The sequence below is a fragment of the Cenococcum geophilum genome (assembly GCF_001692895.1).
Source record: "Cenococcum geophilum 1.58 unplaced genomic scaffold K441scaffold_33, whole genome shotgun sequence".
In the NCBI taxonomy this organism is placed as follows: domain Eukaryota; kingdom Fungi; phylum Ascomycota; class Dothideomycetes; order Gloniales; family Gloniaceae; genus Cenococcum; species Cenococcum geophilum.
This window is the reverse complement of record NW_027137591.1, coordinates 545,329-558,840: the sequence shown is the minus strand read 5'-3', so window position 1 is coordinate 558,840 and position 13,512 is coordinate 545,329. Positions and strand designations below refer to the sequence as shown.

The 13,512-nt window shown below is 32.3% G+C and overlaps 1 protein-coding gene across 1 annotated transcript; it reads right to left on the bottom strand.

The window, feature by feature from the left end:
- Positions 1–12,420: 12,420 nt before the first annotated feature.
- K441DRAFT_570928 (uncharacterized protein) lies at positions 12,421–12,645 on the bottom strand (the record flags this gene model as incomplete). The annotated part of the gene is made up of 1 exon (XM_067643951.1): positions 12,421–12,645. A coding segment is annotated over one exon (225 nt), but the record flags the coding sequence as incomplete, so codon positions are not given.
- Positions 12,646–13,512: the final 867 nt, after the last annotated feature.

Genomic DNA, 13,512 nt, shown 5'->3' with positions numbered 1-13,512 from the left:
TAACCTTAGTTACCATTCCTTATCGCATAGTTCTATTGGCTCCATTCTAGACCGTGCCTAAATTAACTAACTAGCTTCTTCCGTCTCTTCTTTAAGTAGTTATAATATTATACTTAAAGCGTCCGTAACACTATCTCCCTTCTCTTTATCTTTATCCTTAAAGATTTAAAACATCTCTAAGTTGTTTACTAGAGGTATAATATCCGTCTAATTAATTTAGTTAATATTATTGCTTATTATACCTAAAGCAATTTCTTCTTTACACGCCCAACGTCGTACTTGCACTATTACTGTAATATTATCTCTTAGTAAGATTATGCCGTCTCTATATTCTCGTTATTTAAAAAAGGGGTTAGTTTATATTACGTTAGCGAACCTATCTTCGCGATAACCGTTCTCTTACTTGGAGTATACTAAAGCGAATATTTATTTATCCTATAACGTTCGCTCTACTTCTAATACTAAATATACACAACCTATTACTCTTAATAGTCGTCTAATTCCTTAATTGATTTATCTTAGGGTCTTATATTTAATCTACTGCTACGCGGCTAGATAGTAAACTATCGCAAGCCCTTACTAAGTTAGAACGTTCCCATAACGCGGAATAGAAGGCTTTAAATGCTTAAATTACGGCGTCTACTTATCTGCTTTATCTTAAAAAGGTTTATAAGAAGGTTTGTTTTAAGGAGTAGAAACTTATAAAACAAGGTTTATAGAAACTAGGCGATAAAAGAACAGACTCTCCTCTAACAGAAAAGGAAATAGATCTAAATAGTTCGGCAACTGCTCTTCTTAGGTCCCCCTTAGGTAACTCATTCTTTAGCAATCCTTCTTTATTAATGCTGCCTAACCTAATCTCTTCTAATACTCCTATACCTTTCCTATAGCGTTCTTTAAATTCTTTAGTAGCTCCTAAGTAGTCTTAGTATAGCCTATCCACTTAACCTTATACCATGTTTTGTCGTTAATGTCCTTATAATTAACAATCTTTAATACTTACTATTTATCTTCTTCTTATTCTCTATACGTGTCTGCTTTATAGACCGGTAGCTTAATATTCCTATATGCTGGCTCTAGCATTGCGATATACTATATAGGGTAGATCTTTATTTTAGCTAGTAGGTTTAACTTAAACGTAACCAGTGAAATCCTCTATATAATTTTAAAAGGTCCTAGTTTAACATAGTCCAACTTCTTACTTAGTCGTTAACTCTTAAAATTTTTATATAGTAACTATACTTTATCTCCCTCCTTAAGATCTAGTCCCTTAGATCTCTTAGCATTATAGTACTTTTTTATTCTCTCTTATACTTTCTTTACTAATTCCATAAGGTCTATATAAAGATTTATTAACGTCTTTATTCTTTCTTTAGCTATACTACTTATTTTCTTTACTTGCCATAGTAACAATAATATTCTTAGCTTATATCCGTAATTTGCCTTAAATAGTAATATACCTATTCCTTCTTAAGGTGTTATATTATATATAAACTATATAACTAGTAACAGTAATACCCAATTATTCTATATATAATTAATATAATGCCTTAAATACTGCTCTAGTATCTAATTTAATCTTTCCATTTAACCGTCTTTCTGCAAATAGTATACGGTAGAAGTTGCTGCTTAAACTCCTTACTCCACTAAGAACACTTCCTAGAATACTACTACGAATCTTAGATCTCTATCCAATATAGTCTTACTTAGTACTCCATATCTTATAAACACTTCTTTAACGTAGATTCTAGCAACATCTTCCGCTAAGATTTCTTTTATATATGCTATAAAGTATCCCTACTTTATAAGCTTATCTATTATTACTAAGATCGCGTTATAATCTTATCTAGTAATAGGATCTTTTAATTTTGGCAACTTAATAATAAAGTCCCATAATATAACCTCCTATAGTCTTTCTAGTATTTCGATAGGTTATAGCCCTCTATATAGCTTATACCTCATTAGTTTATTCCTTTAGCAATTTAGATATTCCTTTATAACTTTTCTAGCTATTCTTTAGATTCCGTCAATAATATACTCCTCCTAGAGTCTTAACACTAAGCCCATAGCTCCATTATGTCCTTAAGTTAGTCCCTTATAGAAGTCTTTTACAAACTACTCTACTATACTTCTTAGGATATACTTCGCTTCTTAATTTTTATATATATCCGTCTATAGATCTTCTAGCTATACTTTTAGAATTCTTTATGCCCAAAAGCTTTCCGGTATCTCGTAGACTTTCTCTAGTTTATTGTCTTCTTAAGTTACTATAATTTTTAGATAATTATACCTAATTAATCTATCTATATCCTTTCGCAATAAAGCCCCCAATAGCTTCTCCTTATTTTATAGTTTAGCTTTACGGCTTAGAGTATCTGCCCTTATATTATCTGTACCTTTAGTATATTAAATCTCAAAATAGTATTCTACAAGCATCTCTACCCATCTAACCTATCTTCGGTTAAGTTCCTTCGTTATTAGGAATCCTATTAGGTTTTTATAATCCGTCTTAACTATAAATGGTTTCTCTATACCTTATAAGAATGCTCTCTATTCCTTTAATACTATAACTATACCTAACAACTCCTTATTATAGATGTCATAGTTTAACTCTAGTGGTGTTATCTTTCGACTATAGTATGCCACTAGGTGCTATCTATCTTAATGCTTTTATATAAAGCATGCCCCTAGTATATAGTCTAATACATCTGTCTCTATAACCATCTCTAGTCCTAGTTAATAGATCTTAAAAACTGGCTCCTAGGTAAACAACTCTTTAACTTTCTTAAAAAGTTCTCTTTGCTCCTCTCCCCATGCCTATAGTTCTTCTTTCTTTATTAACCTTATAAGTGGCTTAATATCCTTTAACTACTGCGCTATAAACCTTCTNCAGTAATTNCAAAACCCTAGGAACNATCTTAACTATATAACGTTNTCTAGTTCCTACNAATTNACTATAGCCTTAATCTTCTTTAGATCTATANTAAGTTAGCCTAGTTTAATAATAAATCTAACAAAATCGGTCTTCCTAGTAAAGAACTCGCATTTCTNNATTNCTACTAGCATCTATTCTTCTTATAGTCTCTTTAANACCNATTTAANNTNTTCCCNNTATTCTTCCTTAGTTATTAAGTAGATAATAATATCGTTAAGATATGCTATAATAAATTCATCTAAGTATTCTCCTAATACATTATTAATACGCTTTTGGAACATTGCTAGTACGTTTATAAGCCCGAATTGCATAACTAATGGTTTGTATAGTCCTTCCTTTAACCTAAAGGCTGCCTTCNATTNGTCGCCTTCCTTAATCCTAATCTAATGGTACGCCTATCTCAGATCTATCTTTATAAAGATTTGCGTATTACCTATCCTATCTTAAATTTCGCTAATTAAGGGTAAAGGATACCTATCCTTTCTAGTAATACTATTTAACTGTCTATAGTTAATACACAGCCTTAATTTACTATTTTTCTTTAGTATAAACAGTACTAGATAACCCACTAATAACTACAATAGTCTAATATATCCCTTTTATAGATTTTCCTAGATAAACTCTTTTAACGCTCTACCTTCTTCTTCGGTAAGCTTATAGATTAGAAAGAACCTTAGACTTATTCCTGGTTTTAACTCTATCTTATAGTCCTATACTATATATTCTAATAGCTTCTTACTTCCCGGTAACCATAGTTTCTTACCGTACTTGTGGCATCTCTTTAGTATATAACTTAGTCCTTTTTCTATTTCTTTATAGGTTGCTCCTACTTAGTACTATACCAACTTGGCTTATTATTGCATTTTACGACGTTAAGTATTTCTAATATTAACCTAACCTGTAATCCAATTAATCCTTAGATTGTATTCCTATAACTAAGGCATGCCTAATACTGCCTCATCCCGTCCCAATAGTAGGATATTAAAAGACATCTCNATTTNTNTNCCTTTAATAGTTATCTAAATAGGTCCTGTTTTAAGATTAATGATCCCTCCTCTATAGGTTATTGGATCTCCTAAAATTGTAACTAATAGGTAAGGTTGCTCCTTTTATCTATAAGGTAATCCCATTCTCTTAATTACTGCTAGTGAGATATGGTTTTACGTTGCTTTACTATCTATTAGCGCTTTAAACTACTGATCTTACCAATTAACTCATAAATTTAGGTGTTGTCCTTAAATTCCTTTGAGGGTCTAAGGCTCTACCACTGGCTCCCTTTAGTCCCGTAGGCCTCTACTTTTCCTAACTATTAGCTACTTAATCCTAGTGCACTTGGCTCACTCTTTAGCTAATGCCTAGTTCACTTTTTATCTTTAATATACTATAGATACGTATTTTCTAGGCATTCCTACTACTGTTGTCCATCTAAGCATTCTTCCGTAAGGAATCTTCCTAGTTAAAGTACTAAACTTCCTTCCTTTTGGACCTCTACTGGATGCCATTTATACATATATTTAGCATTCCTGTACTATTACTCGTCCGTCATCCAGTATATCCTTATAGGGTATTTCCAATTCTTTTTTTTCGGATTCTTATACATTTTATATATATCGTCTATATACGCAATCTATAATAACATATAGTGTGCTAGGTACTTTAAGTTAACTCTTAGCTTGTCTTTATCCTTAAGTTTAAACCTTTATCGTGCTAATCTAAACGTTATAACTTTATTCATAGGTACTAAGATACGCCTCTTACTTCTCTAGTCCTCTAAACGTTCCTCTAGATCCTTTAACGTTATAATTAAGGCTCCTTTAATATATATTATAGCCTTTTCTGTAATCAGGTGGTCCTAAATAACTTTTTCATCTAACTATATATAGAAATCTTCCCACTTATTATTGTGCCTTTACCTATACTACTTTTAGTACAGCTGCTGGAGTATATACAGTCTGTCTATAAGGAAGTATCTTCTTATTACTATATCGTGACAGCCCTTTATATATTGTTCCTTAAACCTAGTTAGAATCCCTAGATCCTCTTTATCTTCCAGTTTAGTAAGCTACTTAGCTCTTAGTATACCTGCTCTTAGTATACCTGCTCTTAGTCTATTAGTAATTCTTTATACTAGTGCTCTGTCCTTTATACGTCCCAATGTACTAAATCTCTTATCTAGTTTCTATTCTTACTATATAATAATTCTTTGCCTAAACTCTTCTATAGTTTCTTTTAGTTTGCGCCTTGCGCTCTAATCCTTAAAGTCATCTTACTTTTTAATTCTAGTATTAATTTTTTAATCTTTAGTCCAAATACTTTATTTAACTAGTAAGTCCTCTAGGTCTATGTATTCGTCTCCTAGTCTAATTACTGTTTATACTATAGATTCTCTAATCTATAAAGAAGCTCCTTACCTCTTATCTATGGATGTCCTGATTTATACTCCGAATTCTTAACCCCTTAGGTTCTTTAATCCTAAGCTCGCTTCTGACTTAAGCTTAGCTCCAGCCTTAGTCCAACTAGGCTTACTTGGTGTTCTCATCTCGTCTTAAGAGTCTTAAATCTCACTTATCTTATCTTAAAAATCTTATGCCTGTAGGAACTTCTATCCCGAGCTTATTTGTATGTTTTTGAACTAAGCTGCTGCTCTGCTCTATCGGTTATTGTCTATTATGGGTCCTTAAGCTTGCCTTATCTCGTTTTAAAAATCTTAGTTATCTCTTATCTCGCTATAAGAATCTTAAGCCTTTAGCCTTTTGCCTTTATTAAGTGCTAAAGTGGTTCACTATCCTACTTCTCTTATGTCTTATAAAGCAATAGATATCGTATTTAGTGGGGTTTTGATCCCTACTAATATTCCCTATTCTATAGTGGAATTATCCTCTACCTCTAGTATAACATCTCTAAGGTCTACTCGCTCCTAGTAAGCGGCCCTTATTACCTTATTATTACGGAATATTTCGCCTAGGTTAAATTTATCGTCCTTAATATCCGATCTGCGAACTGGTTTATTAGTTCCTTTATATCCTATAGGTGCTAGCTCTTATAGCTAATAGCTTGCGCCGTACTTAGCGTCCTTATAAATTTAGTATACGTTGTTATAACAAAACGCAAAACTTCTAATTAAACATTCTTTTGTTCCTCGCAGTATATTATTATCCCTTTATACGTATATATTGTCTACTAGTCTTATACCTTTTACTATATGGTAACTCTACCTACTTCTATAGTCTCTAATATAATAACCCTGTTTTCCGCAATTTATATAAGCTCCTTTTTTAAACTATTTCTCTTGCTATGGAGTCCGCCTAAATATCTTCTGCTAATAAGATCCCTGATTTAGCCTCTGCTCCTTAGACCTTTAATTATCTAATCCTTGTCCTCTAGGTTTCTATAGTTTACTCTATCTCTTATAGGCTTCTTTAGTGCTACTTAGGTCTATTAGCTCTGCGCTATACTATAGTTTCTAACTTAGCTTTTATTATTACGTACTCTACGCCTTATACAACTATAGAACTCTGTTCTGGCCTCTCTTAGCCTATTCCCTTTAGTAGATCTAATTATTAATCTTAATCACCTAATCTATTAATTCTCTTAGGGTGTCCACATCTTCTATTAGGATAATTACGTCCTAGACTTTAGCCTTAAGTCCCTATTTATACTATACCTTAAGCGCCCTATTATTTTACTTTACTTATATTACTAGTATCTAGAACTATATTATATACTTAATTACTAAAGTTTGTTATATAAGGTTCTAGAGTTTTTTTTCCGCTATAGTTATTTCTTCCGGGTCTTTAAATATCTACGTAAGTCGTTCTATAAATCCTTCCTAACTTAAGAATATAAATCACACGTCTTAGTTAGTGGTCGTTATTCCGTTTACCTGTATCTCTATAAGGTAAAGTTTAAACTACTTAAGTGCTCTTCCTAATAAGAATAGTCCTACGTAAGCTATCCGATCCACAGGTATAGGTAACTTTACTCCCTCTTATAAGACCTTAAAGTGCATTTATATAAGGAATCCTTTAAGCTTTAACCTCTCTCCTATAAATCTCTTAATTAATAGTAGCTTAATCTTTGCTGCTCCTATCCTATTAAGTCTTTCTTCTAATACTATATTGTTAGCTATTAGCTAGTTAACTATTTCCTATAGCTGTCCAACTGTTATAGGTTGCTGTAAGTCAGTATCTGCTATACTAGTATCACCTCCTGTCCTTAAAGTAGTTGCTACCGTCAATAGCGTTATAGTGGCTACTTTTAGTGGCATATTATTTAACTTCTTATATTAATACTATAACTAGGTAGTAATTATATAACGGAACCTTGTAGTAAGAACTACGGTGGGCTTGTTATTAGGCTAGGTATATAAAAAATGCAAGTATAAAAGTTAACAACGTAATAATAACTGGTGGAGTGGTTACCCAATAGATTAACTCTAATTATATTCTAAGAATTACTATAAGGAAGGAACTATCTAGGTAGGGACTAAGGGTCCTTAAATACACAACTATACTCCTATAAAATCCTTCTTATACGTGATATACGTCTTATATATAAGGTACGTAAGTTCCTCTTATTCCTCTCGTTTAATATATAGCACACTATATAACCTCGGTTACCATTCCTTGTCGCATAATTCTATTGGCTCCATCCTAGACCATGCCTAAATTAACCAACTAGCTTCTTCCGTCTCTTCTCCAAGTAGTCATAACATCGTACTTAAAGCGTCCGTAACATTATTGGCTAGCTATAAGAACCGTATATTATGCGGACTAAGCGTATTACGTATAGGGGCCCGGTCTTAAGACCGGGTAGTGCTCTTTTAGCCCATTTTTAATCGCTGCCTAAATCCTTTCTAGTTTTTAGTCGATTTCCTTAGGGGTAGCTAATAAGCCTCGCTTATTTAGTATTAGGTGGATTTCTTCTAGGTCTTAAAGTTATTATTTAACTATATTAAGGAAGCTGTCTGCCTTAAGCATCCTTATTATATATCTTTTGTTATTTAGTTGCGCCTTAATGTCTAAATCTAGCTATATTTAGATAGGGATATAGTTTAAGGTAAGTGCCTATTCTTCTTTAGGGTTGCACCTTTCAAGTCTCTAGTATAGGCCTTCGTCTATAAATGTAAGGTTAATTGTACTTCTAGCGGATCCTTATTACTATATAATTGCTCTAGGGGGGGTGGCTAGCTTAAGGCCCTAGGTGTTTATAGCTTTTAGTAGGCACTCTGCCTGTTATTTAGCAGCGACATAAATACCCCCCTATTGCGGGTGGTAGAGGTTTATATCTCCTAATAGGATAGACTCTATACCTTTAGTTTTAAGTAAGCTTATTACTAATATAATGTTCTCTATTTATAGGACCCCTTTAACCCTAGGGTTATATATATTAATAATTTATACCAGTCCTCTATATGTCTGGATTGTTATAACTATAATATCTAGATTAACTGCCTGCTATAACCATAAGGATAGGCTAATAGTTTTATTAACTATAAAGCATACGCGTATAGCTGCTTTTGGTTTATATAGGAGCTAGAATCCTTAGGGGCAGTATATCGATTATATGTAGGTATTGTAGTACGGCTCTTATATAGTAAGGATATAGTGTTTCTCTAGGTCTAGACTGTCTAGTAAGGGCCTTATAAGACGGTGGTTTATATTACTATAGTTATACTATATAATGGATAGGTGGTGGACCCCTAGTAAGGGTCCTTCGCCTCTCCGTTATTCCTTGCTTCTTCTATTTTTACTTTTTTTAGAATATTTAAAACTTCTATCTCTTATATCTACACCCTAGTTACTACTTATTTTATATAAAGCTTTCTATTTCCGTGTCTTGTGTTCCTACTAGCGCTTCTATATTTAAATCTATTATTGTCTTCGGTTCTTCCCCTATTCTTACTAATTAGCTATATGCCCTTTAAGAGTTAGCTACAAATGTTATATTTGCCGCGTTAAGTCTAATTCTTAATTATCCCGGTCTTAAGCTTGCTATAGCTGTCTATAAGGGTCTTCCTACAGGGCGTCCTCTCCCTTATATCCTCTATGACCCTTATGTCCCTATATAGTCTAATAATATTATATAGCGTTACTTCTGGCCCGTTAAGGCTTAGGATAGCTAGCCTATCCCCCTAGTATTAAAGGTAGGAAACGCTAGAAAGGCACCTGCGCTCCCCTAGCTTATTACCTATTATTTCTATTTATATAACCTAGCGTGCAGTTATTCCTGTAGCTGTTAAGCCCTAACCTTTTATCTCCTATATTTAATGCAGTCTTCTCTCTCCTACGCCTTATATATACTTTAGTAGCAGTTTACGTATTTTATTTAGTCTTAATTTAAGTAGTGTCTTATATTATAGGGGCCTGCATAGTGGCCGTAGCATACCTATGCTGCGTATATAGATTAGGTGTGCCCCTATTATATATAACGATAGTATTGTTTTAGGCAAAGTCTATAGTTATAGAGCCTTATATTGTATATAAGGCTATTTATAATAATACCTTTTTAAATAAGGAGTTTTTACATTCCTAGTATATATATACTGATAATAAGGGAGATATACGTTTAACTAGCGTTTCCCTAGCAAGTCTTTAGCGACCCTTATATTCTTTTATTATTTTTATTATATACTTAGTTTATATTTTCCTATTAAAGCCATTAGATTTAGGTAATCTTAAGTCCTAGTATAAGGCGTTCCGTTTATTTTACTATCTTATATATAGTTGCTATATTGTCCACCTAGCGTCCCTTTTCTACCCTAAGGCTTAGGGGAACCGCTAGGACTTTAACTAGGTAATCTTTACAGAGCACTTTTATACTAATACGTTCTCCTAGCCTATCCCCTACCCTAACGGCTCGTTCCTTTACCTATTAGTCCCTTAGGGTAACTCTAATACCTCCGCTCTTAAGGTGTTGGACTATAATAGCGTTATAAACCTCTTTATAAATCTCTATAAGGACTTCTGTTTCTAATTATCCCCTAAGCCCCTCTACTTTTTCTATATTTAGTTATATTATAATTATATACCCAGATGTTGTCTTTAGGGGGGTAGGTTCCCTATACTATAGACGCGCAGCTATAGCGGCCTAGGTGCGGTTCGCCGGTAAGGAGGGGTTTTATTTATTTTTAATTTTACTTAGCCGTTGGAGGATTTAATTAAGGGTTTACTAAAGGGGCGCCTAAGGTTCGCTGGACTAGCGGAGCTATTCTGCTAGCTATATTAGTTCGTTATAGCTAACGGTTGCTCCCCTATAACTGCGGATACTAAACGCGTCTAATAGGCTTTGTATTTTATTAGATGCCTTCTTAATAAAGGTCTTTCCGCTTTATGGTATAGTATTCGCCTGTTCTTATTATAGAGGGCTATTACTAGGCGTGGTTCTGGTGGACGCGCGCGAGTGCAAACTACCGTTATTTAATATATACCTCCCCTATAATGCATGCATCTTAAGGGGATTCTCTAGGTGTTTTTCAGGGTTCTTTTAGTTGGTTTTAGTCATTTTAGGCCGGGTGTAGCAAGAGCTCCTCTTAATAATAATATTACCTCTTTTAATATCCTTCTATACGGGAAAAGTGGCTATAAAAATAATACTTTTATTATTTTCTATCCCGTATAAAACTTTATTTAAAACCATTTAAAATTACTAGCTTTTCTTTTCTTAATTTCTACGCCATCCTATATAGATAGTATATTTAAAAAAAATAATAAAGTTCTAGTTTCTCTATCTTATTTTTAATAAAAACCTACTTATATAACTAACTCTATTTAGTAATATTAGATTCCACATTTTGGGATTAAGGCTATATATCTATATTACGTTAAAGCTATATAATATAAAGTTATTAGGATATATATATATATATATTACTAGCCAATAAATAATATAGTTAAGTAATATACTGCCTCTAACTATTAATAAGTATAAATAGGAAAAAAGAAAAAAAGAAAAAGATAGCTAAATCCTAAATGTATATCTGCCTACGCGCTAAAAAGGTATATATTCTATAGACCCCTAATACTCTAGTAAAATTAAGAGAGCTAAGTATAGGACTATATATTATTAAACTTACCTCCTCCTATAAAATTATACTAAAATTCTACGTTTGCATTAATAGTGAATTCTAAATATAATAAGGACACTTATATCTCTTTATAGCTAGCCAATACTTAAGCCATAAAAATAGTATTTTTAATTTAGATCGGAAAATTAATTAGCTTGGCTTTACTATAGACATAAAGACTCTTACCTCTTAGCTATTAAGATTCTTCCCTACTAAAATATTAAGGTCCTTTTCCGTAAAATCTACAGCTCCTTTTATTATGCTTGCCTTATTAAGGAAACTCCTTTAAACTACCTTTTAAGTAATCTAATCTAATAGACCATACTAAAGCGCGAGGTGTATTCTGCTTATAATGGCTTTATTAATTATCTTTACCTAATTAGTTGTAAGAAATAAAATTCCTTTATAGTATTTAAGCTTATGCAAGAATATACAAATAAGGGCATTGCGATAAATATTATTAGTAGCACGCTATTCCATAAATACGTCCGCCTTATTAAGGAGCAGAATAGCTTTTTAGTAAGTTACCATCTTAAAAATAAAAGAAAGCTTTTCCTTAAGTGCATCTGCGGTTATGCCTAATTCTCTAGCAAAAATCTACTTAGTTAGGAAGAGCCGCAATTATAAGGGAATAGAGACGTATAACGTAAAGTAGTCTCCTAAGGTATTTTAATATCGGCTCTACTATTAAGGTCTTACTAACACTAAGCAGCCCACTAATTTACTTATCTTAGTAGATAATAGTATAACTAATTGTATAAGAGAGGGCTTAGTAATATACTATAGAACGGTAATAAGTCTATACCTTTTACCTAATATAAAGTAATCTAAGATAGGGTAAGAGTCCTAAGATAAGTAGGTATTATTAAGAGCTTAAATAATTTCTTTCTGCTAAGTAGGAATCCTAAGGTTATTAAAGGAAGAAGGGTTCTATATAATATTACTAATATTAGTAACTATAAACTTAACTATAACGCGTTAGTAAATGCCGCTTATATATAAGTAAAAATAACGTATACTAGAGCTTATTACCTAAACTAAAACCTAGTATAGTTAGGCTGCTAACTAGGAAATCTTAATCCTTTATTTTAGTTAGATCTAAATCTATCCTCTTAATTTAGTCTTTCCTTTCTATTAAGCCCCCTATAAAATTAAAGATGGCTAATAAGTCTAGTATTTCCGGCGACTTATTAATTTTTAGTCTAGCGTAATTAGGGTTAATTTGCCAGAAATACGCCGTATTAACTATAATTCGGCTCTTAACAAAGACTCTAATCTTATTGCCGTTATTATCCTTATAGAAGGCAGTCCCTTAGTACTAGCGGTAGTAGACACCTCTTAAGTTATTAAACGTTTAACTATACCTAATTAGCTATACTCTAATCTCGCTTAATTTTTAGTAGTACTCTAAAGGAAATACCTAGAGAAAGTCTATCCGTTTTATTTTGTAAAACTTCTTAATAGTAAGCCTAAGGGCGGCTTCCCTAAATACTTTCCTATTAAAATTAAAGTAGTAATAGTCTAGATAGAAGTACTTAGCTCCGCTTAGTCTTACTTTCTCCTTACTATAATTAAATATAACGTATCTTAGTTCGCTAGTACTAAAATAAATAGTATATACCTCTAAGCTTAGCTTAAAGAGAGCCTAGAGTAGATTATATATAATTTTATAATTCTTAAGAAGGGGTTAGAGGCGTTTAGTTATAGATATATAGGTAGTTTTAATAAAGCTAATTAAGAGGTCTAAATGTTTTAAATACACTTTATTTTTAGAGTTAATATTTATACTACTTTAATATAATTCTAGTTCCGGGATAAAATTATATAGGACGTTTTATTTAACCTATACGCGGTATAAACCGGTAAGTTTTAATAGCGGAGATTTTCCGCACTAAAGGCTTATTCTCTCTTAGGTAAATCTTATAAATATCTTTAAGGACCTTCCTTAGAACGTCTTATAAACCCTTAAACTTAATATTAATATAAGACGTTGAGTCTTTAGTTTTTTATCTATAATTTATTTTTAGTAATTAAAGACACTTATAAAGAGTATTATGCTTACTAATTTAAATACAATTAACAAATACGTATTAGTCTAGTTCATTAACCTCTCCTATTAGGGCCACTGGCTTAGCAATCTTATACTAATAAGCTTTCTTATCCTAACTATAAAGAAATAGTATTAGTAGGACTATATATACACGACTGTAAAGACATATACTTTATTTACCGTCTTATACTCTAACCTAGAGGCTTGTAATATCGCTTTAGTTTTAGGGTCTCCTAGGGCTAGTAGCTCAACAGCTAGGCCTCCTAGGGTAGAGGTAAAGGTAAATAATATATTTGTTGCTATAGCTACCTTTAGCAGCTTTAGGAATTATAGAATATACTATATAGTAAGGGGCTGCTAAGCTAGTAATAGAGTAGGGCTGCTTAAAGGAGTGTTTAGGGTCTTTAATATAGTCTATATATTGCCTAAAGGGTAGAGCTAATTTAAAGTATAAAATTAGAG